Source organism: Chlorocebus sabaeus, chromosome 9, assembly GCF_047675955.1.
Source record: "Chlorocebus sabaeus isolate Y175 chromosome 9, mChlSab1.0.hap1, whole genome shotgun sequence".
Lineage (NCBI taxonomy): Eukaryota > Metazoa > Chordata > Mammalia > Primates > Cercopithecidae > Chlorocebus > Chlorocebus sabaeus.
The window spans coordinates 17907667-17923402 of NC_132912.1; the positions used below are offsets into that span (position 1 = coordinate 17907667).

Genomic DNA, 15736 nt, shown 5'->3' on the forward strand with positions numbered 1-15736 from the left:
ACACACACACACACACAAAACACACAGAAAAACAATGGATTCCCTCTTAGCACCAAACTTCATACCTGGAGATCTGGGGTATGGTCATCTCTGTGAGCCCCTTCTTATAAAATGACAGGGTATTTGTCTTACAAAATGACAGGGTTGGATTGGGGGACTTTTAGATTCATTTGACTTTATGTCGCTCAATGTTTTATAATTAACTCATGATCTATTGTATCTAGACAGGTAATAGCAGCCATAAAGTTAAGAGTTTGTCCATCGGAGTCAAACAAATCTAGGTGTGAATTCCAGCTCTGCCCAATACTAACTGCATTTGAATATCAGTGTTCTTTAACCTCTCAAGAGCCAGTTTCTATAGTGTAAAATGGGATAGTAATCCCTATTTCTCAGCTTTGTTCTGAGGATTAAATGAGATAATAATGTGTGAAAGTGTATAGCTTAGAAACCAATAATGTTTGTTATTATGGAGTGGTAAAAAATGACTTCGGATCTGAATCCAGGAAAATACCAAGACACCAAGAGCCTTCTCCACCTCTATGTTTTTTCAGCGTGCTACTTCAGTGTTATCTTGAAATTCCAAGGGTAAAATAGGCCTCAAATAATAGAATATGTGGGGAGGGAGAGCATCAGGATAAATAGCTAATGCATGTGAGGCTTAATGTCTAGGTGATGGGTTGACAGGTGCAGCACACCACCATGGCACACGTTTGCCTGTGTAACAAACCTGCATGTCCTGCACATGTATCCTGGAACTTAAAATAAAATTAAATTAAGTGAAAAACAAAAGAATATGGAGAATTCCACCTTTAAGTGGAATTTTAAATTTGAATAACATTTGAGCTAAAATGGATACATTTTAAAAACTAAAATGTAAATAAATCTGTTCATTGCAGGTAGCCAAAATGGGCACACCCATTCAAGCTCTTTGCAACACATAAAAACGGTGACGGAGCAAGTGAGGCAAAGTCAAGAAAATGCTGCATCTCCCCAGGCAACCAACAGCACCCAGTTGTCGCAGCCATCAGGAGCCATGACATGGAGCCAGGTGTCTGTGTTCATGGGACCCCAGGAGCCCTCCTGTGACTCTGGAATCCTGAAAACAATGTCCCGACGAGATATCCGGGCAGAATTATTCTTATGGAGCTTTCTCCTGTGGTCTGACACGATAGAAATGGTGCGTGTGGCTGGTCACCCCAAAGTGTACAAGTCAAGCTGGCTATACCCAGTCTACATATTCAGTTTTATTTCTCTCCTTCGAATTACATTCACTCCCCAAAACCCTCTTCTCAATTCCCTGAGCATCCTTCTGCAAGATTTACCATTTGTTTTTGTTAGACTTGGTTTAATCATTGCCCTGGGGACTATCACACCCGTGCTGGGCCTGTGTAAAAATATCCTCGTGACTCTCTCTTACATTTACTTCAATTACCTAACCAGACTCAGGTTTTTTTCTGCCTTTGAAATGTCTCCATTTTAAAAAGAAAATGGGATCTAGTAAGGCCTCTTTGTGATACCTGTGTGCACATTTGTAATCCTTCTTTTTTTCTTGGGGTGTAGGTTTTTGCACTATAAAGGAAATGACTAGATTGTAGAGAATAAGCCATTTTTACTAACTCTAGTGTATCAGTTTTTTTTTGTTGTTGTTGTTGTTGTTGTTGTTTTACATATACAAAAGGTGCTAAATTTAAAGTAATATTCTTGTAAGTTGGCTTTCAGGTATTTCTAGAAAGGGTGAGCAGTTAATTTTAGTTAGTTAGGTATACTGAGGTCCCCAAGCCCTGGAACATGGTCCCAGTACCTGTCCCTGGTCTGTTAGGAAGCAGCCTGCACAGCACGTGGTGAGCCTCGAACTGAACGTTCCCGCCTGAACTCCACCTCCTGTCAGATCAGCAGCGGCATTAGATCCTCATACGAGCCCAAACCCTGTTGTGAACTGCGTATGCGAGGGATCTAGCTTGCGCTCCTTATGAGAATTTAATGCCTGATGGTCTGAGGTGGAACAGTTTCATCCCAGAACCCACCCTCACCCCCACCCCCAACCGTGGAAAAATTGTCTTCCACAAAACTGGTCCCTGGTGCCAAAAAGGTTGGGGACCACTGATGTACACCACACTTTTTCTAAGAATACTCTTTAATAGAGCCTTTTAAAAAACTAAGAAGCTTTTCCATCAAGTTAGCCCAAGAATAAGATTTTTATCTTTTATATAGAGAGGATTATATGAATTGATTGAGTAAATTTAGTTTTAAAGAACACACCTGAAATTATTGAATAATTTTTAGACTAAGCTTTTTTTTTTGAGACAATGTCTTGCTCTTGTCCCCCAGGCTGGAGTGTGATGGCGCAATCTCAGCTCACTGCAACCTCTGTCTCCCAGGTTCAAGCAATTCTCCTCCTTCAGCCTCCCGAGTAGCTGGGATTACAGGCGCCCGCCACCATGCCCGGCTAATTTTTGTATTTTTAGTAGAGATGGGGTTTCACCATGTTGGCCAGGCTGATCTCGAACTCCTGACCTCAGGTGATCTGCCCACCTCAGCCTCCCAAAGTGCTAGGATTACAGGAGTGAGCCACCACGCCTGGCCAGATTATATTTTTTAAAAATTTGAAAATTGTTGTTCCTTCAAACATGGAATTATATTCTTTATTCCATTGTGGCAAGGGACTTTTATTCAATAAATTGATTTCAGCATAAAAAGCAATTCACTTTAATAGATGTTTGGCTCAGTTTAAGGCTTAGCTGTGTTGCCAGTACTGAAGTACTAATATGAGTGTTGTTTAGTAAAATAAAGTAAAGGTACATCAGTAATACCAATATAAAATTTCATATTAAAAATCCATAAAGTGAAGACAGAGATTTCAAAGTAAAAGAGTATTTTATTTGTGGAATTTGATGCTGTGATAAATAATCAAAATACAAGCCCTGTTTAAAATTAAAAGTTCAGCTTACACATACAATAGCCAATGTATCAGCGTCTTATGTGATACCATATCATGGATATATTGATGTTATAAGATAATTACATACGAAGTCATACAACTTGCTTTCACCCTGTTGGGACACTCTCTGATACTCCCAGTCAGCGCCGTTCATTTGATAGGAATTTTCAGATGCTGGAGAGATTTGTGAGAGGCTTATGTATGCAAGAGTAATGATTATATAGCCAGTTTCTTCAATGATCTGTGATAACGAATAGCTTAAGAATTTGACATATGGCCAGGCATGGTGGCTCACACGTGTAATCCCAGCACTTTGGGAGGTCGAGGCAGGTGGATCTCTGGAGTCCAGAAGTCTGAGACCAACCTGGGCAACATGGAGAGACCCTACCTCTACAAAAATTACAAAAACTACCTGGGTATGGTGATCTACACCTATAGTCGCAGCTACTTACGAGGCTGAGGCAGGAAGATTGCTTGAGCTGAGGAGGTCAAGGCTGCAGTGAGCTATGATCATGCCACCGCACTCCAGACTGGGCAACAGAGTGACACCCATCTAAAAAAAAATAAAAGAGAATTTGACCTTGTGTTATTCTGCACTCCACCAAATACCTCTCCCCCTGCCGCCCGTCTCCCTTTCCCTCTGTTTTAGGATTTTTCTCACACTGTAAAAGAAGATCTACTCAGAGTTGTTAAAAGCTTACCTTCCAGCTTTCTGATTTGAGGTAGGTACTTAACCTCTGTGGGTCCCCGTTTCCACATCTAAAAGATGAACATAAAACTTGTACTACATTAATAGGGTTAGGAGGGTTAAAGGGTAAAGAATCCTTTGAGCACATTATCTGGCAAACCATAATAATCTGATAAATGCTAAGTATGGGAATGGTACTAAGTCTCCAAGAAACAAGTATCTCAATGCATTTTTAGAAATTTCCTGTTTTATTCTTTTCTGTGACCCTGCTCACCCTCTGGGAATAATCATTTAAACCTTGCATTTGTTAAAAATAATATATACAATCTGAAGGTTACTTCAGACTATACTTTTTCATCGAGCAGTATTGTATTCATAAGTGATCATTCTGCTGAATATATAGATTAAAATGGACACAAGCCTCCATTCATTGGACATTTGAGTGTGTCTCCTCTGAATTCCCATAGAATCTGAATTACAGCACTTCATTCATACTTACATTATGTGTTTACTTTTCTGAGTGGCCTATTAATCTTTATTCATTAAAGGAGAACCTGAGGGCGTCTTGTTTAACAATGAATCTCTCTCTTCATCAATCAACCCTGCAGGAGCTTACAAGACGTATAACTTAAAACAATTATAATACAAGGCCCAGCGCAGTGGCTTATGCACCACTGGTTTGGGAGGCCGAGGCAGGAGCATCACTTGAGGCCAGGAGTTCGAGACCAGCCTGGCCAACATGGTGAAACACGGTCTGTACTAAAAATTCCAAAAATTAGCTGGGTGTGGTGGCACATGCCTGTAGTCTCAGCTACTTGGGAGGCTGAGGCAGGAGAATCACTTGAGTCTAGGAGGCGGAGGTTGCAATGAGCTGAGATTGTGCCACTGCAAGCCAGCCTGGGTGACAAGAGTCTCAAAAAAAAAAAAAAATTATAATACAAGTAATTTCTTTTGAATTCTGCCATGGGTGTCTTTTTATTATTAAGAAAAGGCTATAATCAAGGGATTCATTTGTGATATTCCTAAATATGAAAATATTTTATGTGAGCATACATTTATCTCTATATTAGAACTTAGCAAGAGTGCTCAGATCAACTCAAAAGTATTACTTGAATTTAGAATGCACTTTTATCTGATATTTTAATATGAATGTGCCTGATATTTTCAGAAGTCACAACACTTTATACAAATAATGAAGGCATATACAAAATATTATGTGTAGGAGGAAAATTGAGTAGCTAATTTAATTTAAATTAATATTTTACTTAGACTGTATACATGTTTACAGAGTGCAAGTCTATGGGATTTAATAGATATTACAACAAATTACACTGGGAAAACATTGATAGTTCTACAGTGTGATTAAATATCATATATATTATTAAAATTATTAGGTTGGTGCAAAAGCAGTTGAGGTTTTTGACATTGAAAGTGGTGGTGCACGCCTGTAATCCCAGCTACTCAGGAGGCTAGATCAGGAGAATTGCTTGAACCCGGAAGGCAGAGGTTGCAGTGAGCTGAGATCTCGCCACTATTCTCCAGCCTGGGTGACAGAGTATGACTCTGTCTCCAAAAAAAAAAAAAAAAAAAAAGTCCACTACGGTTAATTATAGGAAAGTACGTTTAAAAATTAATCTATGATTAGGCTATTAATATATAGTCTAATAATTTTATTGTATTATACTTATAAAATAATTTTATAATTTTACAAAATTTTGTTGATGCTATATTTGATGCTCAAAAAGTGGGCGAAGAATATGAACAGACACTTCTTAAAAGAAGACATTTATGCAGCCAACAGACACATGAAAAAATGCTCATCACTGGCCATCAGAGAAATGCAAATCAAAACCACAATGAGATACCATCTCACAGCAGTTAGAATGGCTGTCATTAAAAGGTCAGGAAACAACAGGTGCTGGAGAGGATGTGGAGAAACAGAAACACTTTTACACTGTTGTTGAGAGTGTAAACTAGTCCAACAATGGTGGAAGACAGTGTGGCGATTCCTCAAGGATCTAGAACTAGAAATACTATTTGACCCAGCCATCCCACTACTGGGTATATACCTGAAGGTTTATAAATCATGCTGCTATAAAGACACATGCACATGTATGTTTATTCCAGCACTATTCACAATAGCAAAGACTTGGAACCAACCCAAATGTCCATCAATGATAGACTGGATTAAGAAAATGTGGCACATAAAATCATGAATGAACTCCCATTCACAATTGCTTCAAAGAGAATAAAATACCTAGAAATCCAACTTACAAGGGATGTGAAGGACCTCTTCAAGGAGAACTACAAACCACTGCTCCATGAAATAAAAGAGGACACAAACAAATGGAAGAACATTCCATGCTCATGGATAGGAAGAATCAATATTGTGAAAATGACCATACTGCCCAAGGTAATTTATAGATTCAATGCCATCCCCATTTAGCTACCAATGAGTTTTTTCACAGAATTGGGAAAAACTACTTTAAAGTTCATATGGAACCAAAAAGGAGCCCGCATTGCCAAGACAATCCTAAGTCAAAAGAACAAAGCTGGAGGCATCACGCTACCTGACTTCAAACTATACTACAAGGCTACAGTAACCAAAACAGCATGGTACTGGTACCAAAACAGAGATATAGACCAATGGAACAGAACAGAGACCTCAGAAATAACACCACACACCTACAACCATCTAACCTTCGACAAACCTGACAAAAACAAGAAATGGGGAAGGAAAACTGGCTAGCCATAAGTAGAAAGCTGAAACTGGATCCCTTCCTTACTCCTCATACAAAAATTAATTCAAGATGGATTAGGGACTTAAATGTTAGACCTAAAACCATAAAAACCCTAGAAGAAAACCTAGGCAATGCCATTCAGGACATAGGCATGGGCAAGGACTTCATGTCTAAAACACCAAAAGCAATGGCAACAAAAACCAAAATTGACAAATGGGATCTAATTAAACTAAAGAGTTTCTGCACAGCATAAAGTAACTACCATCAGAGTGAACAGGCAACCTACAGAATGGGAGAAAATGTTTGCAATCTACTCATCTGACAAAGGGCTAATATCCAGAACCTACAAAGAACTGAAACAAATTTACAAGAAAAAAAAACCCCATCAAAAAATGGGCAAAGGATATGAACAGACACTTCTCAAAAGAAGACATTTGTGCAGCCAACGGACACATGAAAAAATGCTCATCATCACTAGCCATCAGAGAAGTGCAAATCAAAACCACAATGAGATACCATCTCACACCAGTTATAATCGCAATCATTAAAAAGTCAGGAAGCAACAGGTGCTGGAGAGGATGTGGAGAAATAGGAACACTTTTACACTGTTGGTGGGACTGTAAAGTAGTCCAACCATTGTGGAAGACAGTGTGGTGATTCCTCAAGGATCTAGAACTGGAAATACTATTTGACCCAGCCATCCCATTACTGGGTATATACCCAAAGGATTACAAATCATGCTGCTACAAAGACACATGCACATGTATGTTTATTGTGGCATTATTCACAATAGCAAAAACTTGGAACCAACCAAAATGTCCATCAATGACAGACTGGATTAAGAAAATGTGGCACATATACACCATGGAATACTATGCAACCATAAAAGAGGATGAGTTCGTGTCCTTTGTAGGGACATGGATGCAGCTAGAAACCATCATTCTCAGCAAACTATCACAAGAACAGAAAACCAAACACTGCATGTTCTCACTCATAGGTGGGAATTGAACAATGAGAACACTTGGATACAGGAAGGGGAACATCACACACCAGGGCCTGTTGTGGGGTAGGGGGAGAGGGGAGGGATAGCATTAGGAGATATACCTAATGTAAATGACGAGTTAATACCAATATGGCACATGTATACATATGTAACAAACCTGCATGTTGTGCACCTGTACCCTAGAACTTAAAGTATAATAATAAAAAAAAGATAGAAAATCAGAACAAGGTTAAAATGAAGTATTATATATTATTGTTATTATTAATAGTTCTTATCTTCTTTAACAGAGAGAGTTATGTTACTCTAATGGGATACTGAATTTTGGAGGAAAGACTCTTTAGGGATGAAAAAAAATTCCTGATAGAGCTAATAATTGTGGATGGAGAATTGAAGTTACATTTGAGTAGGGGTTTGCTAGGCTCACTCATTTTTCCATCCTTTCTATTCACTCAGAAAACTATAAAATGCCTAGATAAAATAACAGGGTAAAAATAAACACAGAAGCAATAAAAAAAATAAAAATCAATCTATGATTAGGCTATTAATATATAGTCTAATAATTTTATTGCATTATAATTATAAAATAATTTTATAATTTTATAAAATTTTATTGATGCTATAATTTTTATAAAATTTTATTTATTTTATAATTTTACAAAAAATTCTAATACCTCTAATAGACTTTTTAGTGTCTTTTCTTTCTAAAAGTTAATGTTTGAAATTACAATGTGTAAATGTTATCGTCTTGTTTTTCTTATTAGGGCCCCATTTCACTGAATGACAATTGCAATGAGGCATAGGAAAGAAAAGGGAAATGAAACTGCTTGCTGAAGTCCTACTATGTGCTGTGCACTATGCTGTTTGCCTAATAAATAATTGCCTTGTGCAGTGTACCTTGGAGCAGCACCTTATACAGTGAATATATCAAATGCTTTTTTCACAAAAAGAGCAACATATCACTTAGAAGCTATAGAACTTAAAAATAGCTACTTATACTTCATATAGTAAATAATAGAAGAAAAAAAATGAAATGGCTAAAGACATTTTGTTTTACAATGGGGCTATTTTTACATGTTAATTAAAATTCTATGTTTAAGCAAATCTCTTGTGATGTCTGCTTCATTATGAGGGGATGCATTTGTATTAGTTCTCTAGAGGGACAGAGCTAATAGGATAGATGTATGTATGAAAGGGAGTGTATTAAGGAGTATTGACTCACACAATCACAAGGTGAAGTCCCACAATAGGCCATCTGCAGGCTGAGGAGAAAGGAAGCCAGTCCGAGTCTCAAAACCTCAAAAATACGGAAGCCAACAGTGCAGTCTTCAGTCTGTGGCCAAAGGCCCAAGGGACCCTGGCAAACGACTGGTGTGGGTCCAAGAGTCCAAAAGCTGAAGAACATGGAGTCCAGTGTTGGGGGGCAGGAAGCATCCAGCACAGGAGAAGGATGGAGGCCAGAAGACTCAGCAAGTCTAGTCCTTCCGTGTTTCTCTGCCTACTTTTATCCTAGCCATGCTGGCAGCTGATTAGATGGAGCCCACCCAGATTGATGGTGGGTCTGCTTCTCCCCGTCCACTGACTCAAATGTTAATCTCCTTTGGTGACACCCTCACAGACACACCCAGGAACAATACTTTGCCTCCTTCAATCCAATCAAGTGGACACTCAATATTAACCGTCACAGGCTTTATACAATTTTCAGCTTCCTGGTTGCCTGTCTCACATCCACCTTCTGTGCTCTGTAGTAATCGAATCCAAACACACAAACAGTAGAGTCAGAAGGTGAAAAAATAGAGAAACAGACAGCCATGTACACCTGCTCACATAGAGACACTGAGAACCAGATCCAACTGCATTAGAAAGGTGTTTCCAATGTTTACAAGGCAAGATTAATGAATGAATTCTAAATCATACAGCGCCCCTTCAGGTTGAACAGTGCACAACCTCTACATCCCTGAATACCAGTGATTAATAGCTTTAGTAACATGAGATATTTGTATTAACAATTATTTACAAGAGCTTTTACAAATATTACCATATCTATTCTGAAGATTGTTTTTTGGAAATTTCATTAATTTATCATTTGACAAATTTGAGTGCCCGTTATAGACTAGGTATGGTTTTATATGAATTTGAGGATAATATTTACTAAAGTAACACTTGCTGTGAAAGTTTGCATTTATATACACACAAATCTTAATTTCCCAAGATATGCCTATTTTTAATAAGATTATTTTTTATTTTAACTCATAATTATTCTTATATTGAAATGAAAATAATGGATTTTTAAGGAATGCCTTCTTTTGCCACAAAACTTTTTTTCTTTTAAATATTTAACTCAGATGCCTTAGAGGTGTTCAGAATATTTGAGTGAACAAATAGAAAATTTGCATTTCAAATTGCTAAAAATTATACATAACCTTACATAGTTAGCATTGTTCTGAAGAATCAGGCCAACATTTTTGTGTCTTGGTTTCCATCTGTAAAAGTATAGGTCACTTTCAGATTATAAATACACGTTTAATCTTATTCTTAAAATTTGTTTCGGCCGGGCGCGGTGGCTCACTCCTGTAATCCCAGCACTTTGGGAGGCCGAGGTGGGCAGATCACGAGATCAGGAGATCGAGACCATCCTGCATCCTGGCTAACACAGTGAAACCCCATCTCTACTAAAAATACAAAAAATTAGCCGGGCGTGGTGGTGGGCGCCTGTAGTCCCAGTTACTGGGGAGGCTGAGGCCGGAGAATGGCATGCACCCAGGAGGCGGAGCTTGCAGTTACCTAAGATTGCGCCACTGCACTCCAGCCTGGGCGACAGAGGGAGACTCCATCTCAAAAAAAAAAAAAAAAAAAAAAAATTGTTTAAAAAATTAAATGGGTCAAATAGCCTTTCAATTAAATTACGTTGTAAAATTTAGTATATTAAAACGATGTGTGCCAAGACAAACAGAACCAAATGAAACAAAGTATTGGTTATAGAAATACAAAACTCAAAGGTCCTTCAAATAGTATGAATCTACACACTGTAGATTACAATAAATCTAAATATATTATCTGAAGACAGTTACAATTGAAGCCTAATTCTCTGTAAGTAATTGAATGCAAAGAAATGGGATTGCTATGATATAGTCGTTTTCTATTAAACTGTAAATGCATTGTTGATGTTTTGCTATATTTTGGTAAGGATTGAAAAATATGAGGTATAAGAACATCTAAATTTTTAAATTTTTACTCAAAAATATCTTTTTTTTCTCTTTTGGCTGAATAGGAATTATGTTGATAAAATTTGAATAAATTTGTTCATTAAAAGATAGCCTTACTGAAAACACCATTTCTGAATGGCTTAGCAGTTTTATCTGTGAGAAATGATGTAACAGGTTATGACAAAATTTGCCCAGCTGTTTTTCTCGGAACTATTTCAGAGCAAAGCAGACACTAAGTTCATTTTACATGAAACTGAGTAGGTAGGAGGTGGCCGATGTTTGAGAAAGTCTAGGAGGAAATGACACAGTTGATTGTCTTGCCAATAAAAAAATGAGAATTTCCTTTATATTTTAGCTTGAAGAAAGGACTAGTTAAAAATAACCACCATCATCAGTAGCTAACCAAAATTCAGAACCAGAACTTAGTAGAAGGCTGTAAACAGGATGGCGTGAGTTGGATTTTTAAAAAAATGTGGTAAAGGATAGATAACAAAGTTATTATTGCAGTCATTTTAACTGTACTATTCAATGGCTTTAAATATATTCACCATGTTGTTTAACTATCACCACTCTGTATTTCCGGAACTTTTCATCATCCAACATCCAGTGGGCTCTGTGCCCATTAAACAATAACTCTCCCTTCTCCTCCATCCTCCACCTCCCACCCCTTAGTAAACTCTCTTCTTCCTATCTCTCTGAATTTACCTATTCTATGTACCTCACATAAGTGGAATCACATAATATTTGTCCTTTTATGTTTGGCTTATTTCACTTAGCAAAATGTTGAAAGGCTGTACATATAGCAGGTGTCAGGATTCCTTTTTACAGCTGTATAATATCCCACGGTATGTGCATACCACATTTGTTTATCTGCTAACAGACACCTGAGTTGCTTCTACTTTTTGGCTATCCTAAGTAATACTTCTTTGAACATTGTTGTACAAATATCTGTTTGAGTCCCTAATTTCAGTTCTTCTGGGTATATACCTAGAAGTAGAATTGATGGATCATACGATAATTATATGTGTAACTTTGTGAGGCATTTCCAAGTTGTTTTCCACAATGGCTACACCATTTTACATTCCCGCCAGCATTTCGAGGGTTCCAGTTTCTCATATTCTGACCATCACTTGTTATTTTCTGTTTTTTTTTTCTTTTTAAATAATAATTCTTTTGAGTGTGAAATTGTATCTCATTGTAGTTTTGATTTACATTTCCCTAATGACTAACGATGTTGAGCGTCTTTACATGTGCTTAACTTATTGGCCACTTGTATATCTTCTTTGGAGTAATGTCTATTCAGGTCCACTGACCATTTTGTATTTGGTTTTGTTATGGTTATTGAGTTGTAGTTGTTAATATATTCTGGATATTCATTCCTTAATCAGATATGTGATTTACAGATATTTTCTATTTTGTGCTGTCTTTTCACTTTCTAGATAGTGTTCTTTGATGGACACAGTTTTTAATTGTGATAAAGCCTATTTATCTACTTTTTTGTTGCTTGTGCTTTTGGTATCCAATCCAGGAAATCATTGTCAAATCCAATGTTGTGAAGATTTTCTTTCCTGACGTTTTCTTCTAAGACTTTTACGGTTTTTAGCTCTTATGTTTAGGCATTTGATCCACTTTGGGTTAATTTTTGTATTTGGTGTAAGGTAACAGTCCAATTTTGTTCTTACCTTTGGATGGCCAGTTTTCCCAGCACAAATGCTGTTCTTTCCTCATTGAATGCTTTTGGCACCTTGTTGGAAATCAACTGCCCACATAGGTTTATTTCTGATCTCTCTATTCTATTCCATTGGCCTATATGGCTATCCTTATGCCAGTACCACACTGTTTAGATTACTGTTTTTTGTAGTATGATTTGAAATCGGGAAGTGTGACTCCTTCAACTTCATTCTTCTTCAAAATTGTTTTGGCTGTGCAGACTCCCATGAAAGTCCATATGAACTTTAGGATGGGGTTTTTCATTTCTGCAAAAAAAATTGTTGGGATTTTGATAGGGATTGCATGAATCTATAGATTATATTGACATCTTAACAATATTAAGTGTTCCATTTCATGAATACAGGGTATCTTTTCATTTATTTAGGTCTTTTTCTTTCAGCAACCATTTGTAGTTTTCAGTGGACAAGTCTTTGGCTATGTAGTTAAATTTATTCCTGAGTATTTTATTCTTTTTGATCCTATTGTAAATGGAATTTTCTTAATTTTATTTTCAGATTGTTCATTACAAGTGTATCAAAATTCAACTGATTTTTGTGTTTTGATTTTGTGTCCTACAACTTTGCTAAATTTATTAGCTCTACAGTTTGTGTTTGTGTGTGTGGTGTGTATGTGCATGTGTGTGGTGTATGTGTGTGTGTGTGGTGTGTGTGTGTGATGTGTATGTGTGTGGTGTGTATTTGTGTGTGAGTGGTGTGCGTGTGCATGTGTGTGTAAGCTTTAGGACTTCCTGTATTTAAAATCAGGCCATCTGTGTAGAGATAATTTCACTTCTTCCTTTTTAATTTGGATGCTTTTATTTATTTTTTTCTTTCCTACATGCTCTTACTAGAACTTTGAGTACTAGGTTGAAGAGAAGTGATGAAAGCAAATAAAAGCACCAATCAGAACACACAGCCTTGACATTTGGAGGGTTAAATTCTTGTTGCCCGGCCTGGCCTCACCAAGCCGCACTGGGCATGTGGGCTGCTTCCCCTCACAGCTGCCTGACACAGCCATAACCACAGGGAGAGGCTGAAATTCACTGAAATGTACCAGCCTCTTTATCAAGTTCTCCCTTGGACGCTCCAAGTTTTTGACTAGACTAGTTCCCAAATACAGATGGTCCTTGACTTAGGATGGTTAGACAATGATTTTCCCACTTTATGATGATGCGAAAATAGAAATGGTGCATTCAGTAGAAATTGTATTTCGAACACCCATACACTCATTCTGCTTCTCACTTTTAGTACCATATCCAATAAATTACATGAGATACTCAACACTGTATTATAAAATAGGCTTTGAGTTAGATGATTTTGAAATAGAAGAGTTCCCTTATGACCCTCGCAGGGCGTGTGACAGGAATGAGGCTTGCTCCTTCGGTGCCCTGCTGCTCAAACCCCTAGGGGGAGCATGCAGCATGCAGATGGGCAGGTGCAGAAGCTGTGGGGTGTGCTTTTGGGCTCCGGCCCCATGGCAGCATCTAGGACTCCTGAAGCCCAAGTGGGCGTGTGTTACAGTGTGCTCTTTCAGCTATACCATCTGCAGACAGCTTGTGTTAGTCAGCTCAATAGACCTTTATCACAAGGACAGAGAGCCTTATCACAAGGACAGAGAGCCAGTGCGACAGCCTGAGTTCTTGCCCAGTGTCCTGGAAGAATCAGATCACATGTTGGCTGGAGGGTTGAGTGCAAGGTTTTATTGAGTGGTGGAGGTGGCTCTCAGCGAGACGGATGGGGAACTGGAAGGGGGGAATGGAGTGGGAAGGTGGTCTTCCCCTGGAGCCAGGCTGCCCAGCAGCCGGGTTGTTCTCCAACCACCCCTGGCCAAACTCCCCTTGGCGTCCAGATGTCCTTCTTTTCTCTTTCTCTGCTGTGCCACCCCACTGCTCTCCACTGCTCTGTTCCTTCACTCCTCTCAACGTTCAGCACTTGTGACTGTGCCCGCTAAGGTCTCAGGTTTTTATGGGCACAGGATGCGGGGTGTGGTGAGCCAGAGTGGTCTTGGAAATGTAACATTTGGGCATGAAAACAGGAGTGCCTGTTCTCACTTAGGTCCATGGGCCCAGGTCGGAGGGTGGAGCCCTCGCCAGGGATCCCGCCCTTCTCTACCTAGCACTTCTCTGTCTCCTGTCCATATCAGTTTTGTCCAAATGGAAACTAACATAAGTGTTCTCGGCACGTTTAAGGTAGGCTATGCTAAGCTGTGATGTTTGGTAGGTCAGGTGTATTAAGTGCATTTGTGACTTACCATATTTCACCTCCCAATGAGTTTATCAGGGCCTAATTCGATCATGAGTAGAGGAGTATCTGCAGTTGCTTCAGTTTAGTTCCTGCCCATTTGATGGCTGCTTAGATGGAGGGATGAATTCCTGGAGCTTCCTACACCACCATCTTCTGTGACACCCCTTCCCCAAGATTCGGATTTCTTTTTTGCCCTGGTGGCCTCTTGTAGCCTGATAAATCTGTTTCAACGAGGTCAAGGTCATGGGGTAAATTCTTTGTGGGGTGCTTGACTGCATTTTGTTTAAACTTCACAGATTTTAGTACTGATCTTAATTTTTAATTTTACTAATGCGATATACACACTTATATAATTCAAAAACAAACCCTGGGCCAGGTATGGTGGCTCACATCTGTAATCCCAGCACGTTTGGAGGCCTAGGCGGGTGGATCAGTTAAGTTCAGGGATTTGAGACCAGCCTGGCCAACATGGTGAAGCCCCGTCTATACTAAAAATGCAAAACATAGCCAGGCGTCATGGCACATGCTTGTAATCCTAGCTACTTGGGAGGCAGAGGCAGGAGAATCGCTTGAACCTGGGAGTTGGAGGTTGCAGTGAGCCCAGATTGCACCACTGCACTCCAGCCTGGGTAATAGAGCGAGACTCTGTCTCAAAAAATAAACCCTGAATGTGATTATATACATGATTCAATTAAATTGTATTTCCTTCTGAAATTCATATAAATCTAAATTAGGCAGTAACTTTTTGTATATGATTTATTTATATTTGAAAGCCACAAATGACCCATTTAAACTATTTTTTTTTTAATAAGTCAGTGAAACAATGTCTTAGAAAGGAACATTTTTGTTTGTTCTGTTCTATAACCACCATTTTTTTTTTTTTTTCAGTCACGTACAGGCTTAGTGACAAAGAAACATTGGTTCTCTGTCCTACATTTTCACTATCTTTTTCCCTCTGGTCAGAATAATCTCAAATTTACATGTTAAAAACAATCAGTAAGAGAACTATATCACATTTTTATTAGGATGGAAACTTTTCAACTTTATCACAAAGACATTGAATGTGGAGGTTTTCCGTTTGAAGATAAAACTATTCATTAAAAAAAAATTAAAAATTACAATGTTTCCAGTAGCTTCTTTTTGAATTACTAACATATTCCACACTCTAGTAATGGTTTGGCCAGCTAATCATCAGTTTCTGCTTTAAAAT

The 15736-nt window shown here is 38.3% G+C and overlaps 1 protein-coding gene across 1 annotated transcript in view; it reads left to right on the top strand.

Annotated features, from left to right (window-relative positions):
- The window catches only part of TMEM236 (transmembrane protein 236), a 49406-nt gene extending 44244 nt beyond the window's left edge, over nt 1–5162 (top strand). Inside the window, exon 4 of the mRNA XM_008002408.3 lies at nt 897–5162. Coding sequence (XP_008000599.1) covers nt 897–1480 — 584 coding nt within the window. The 3' untranslated portion in view covers nt 1481–5162. The remainder of the gene's footprint in view (nt 1–896) is intronic.
- Nucleotides 5163–15736: the final 10574 nt, after the last annotated feature.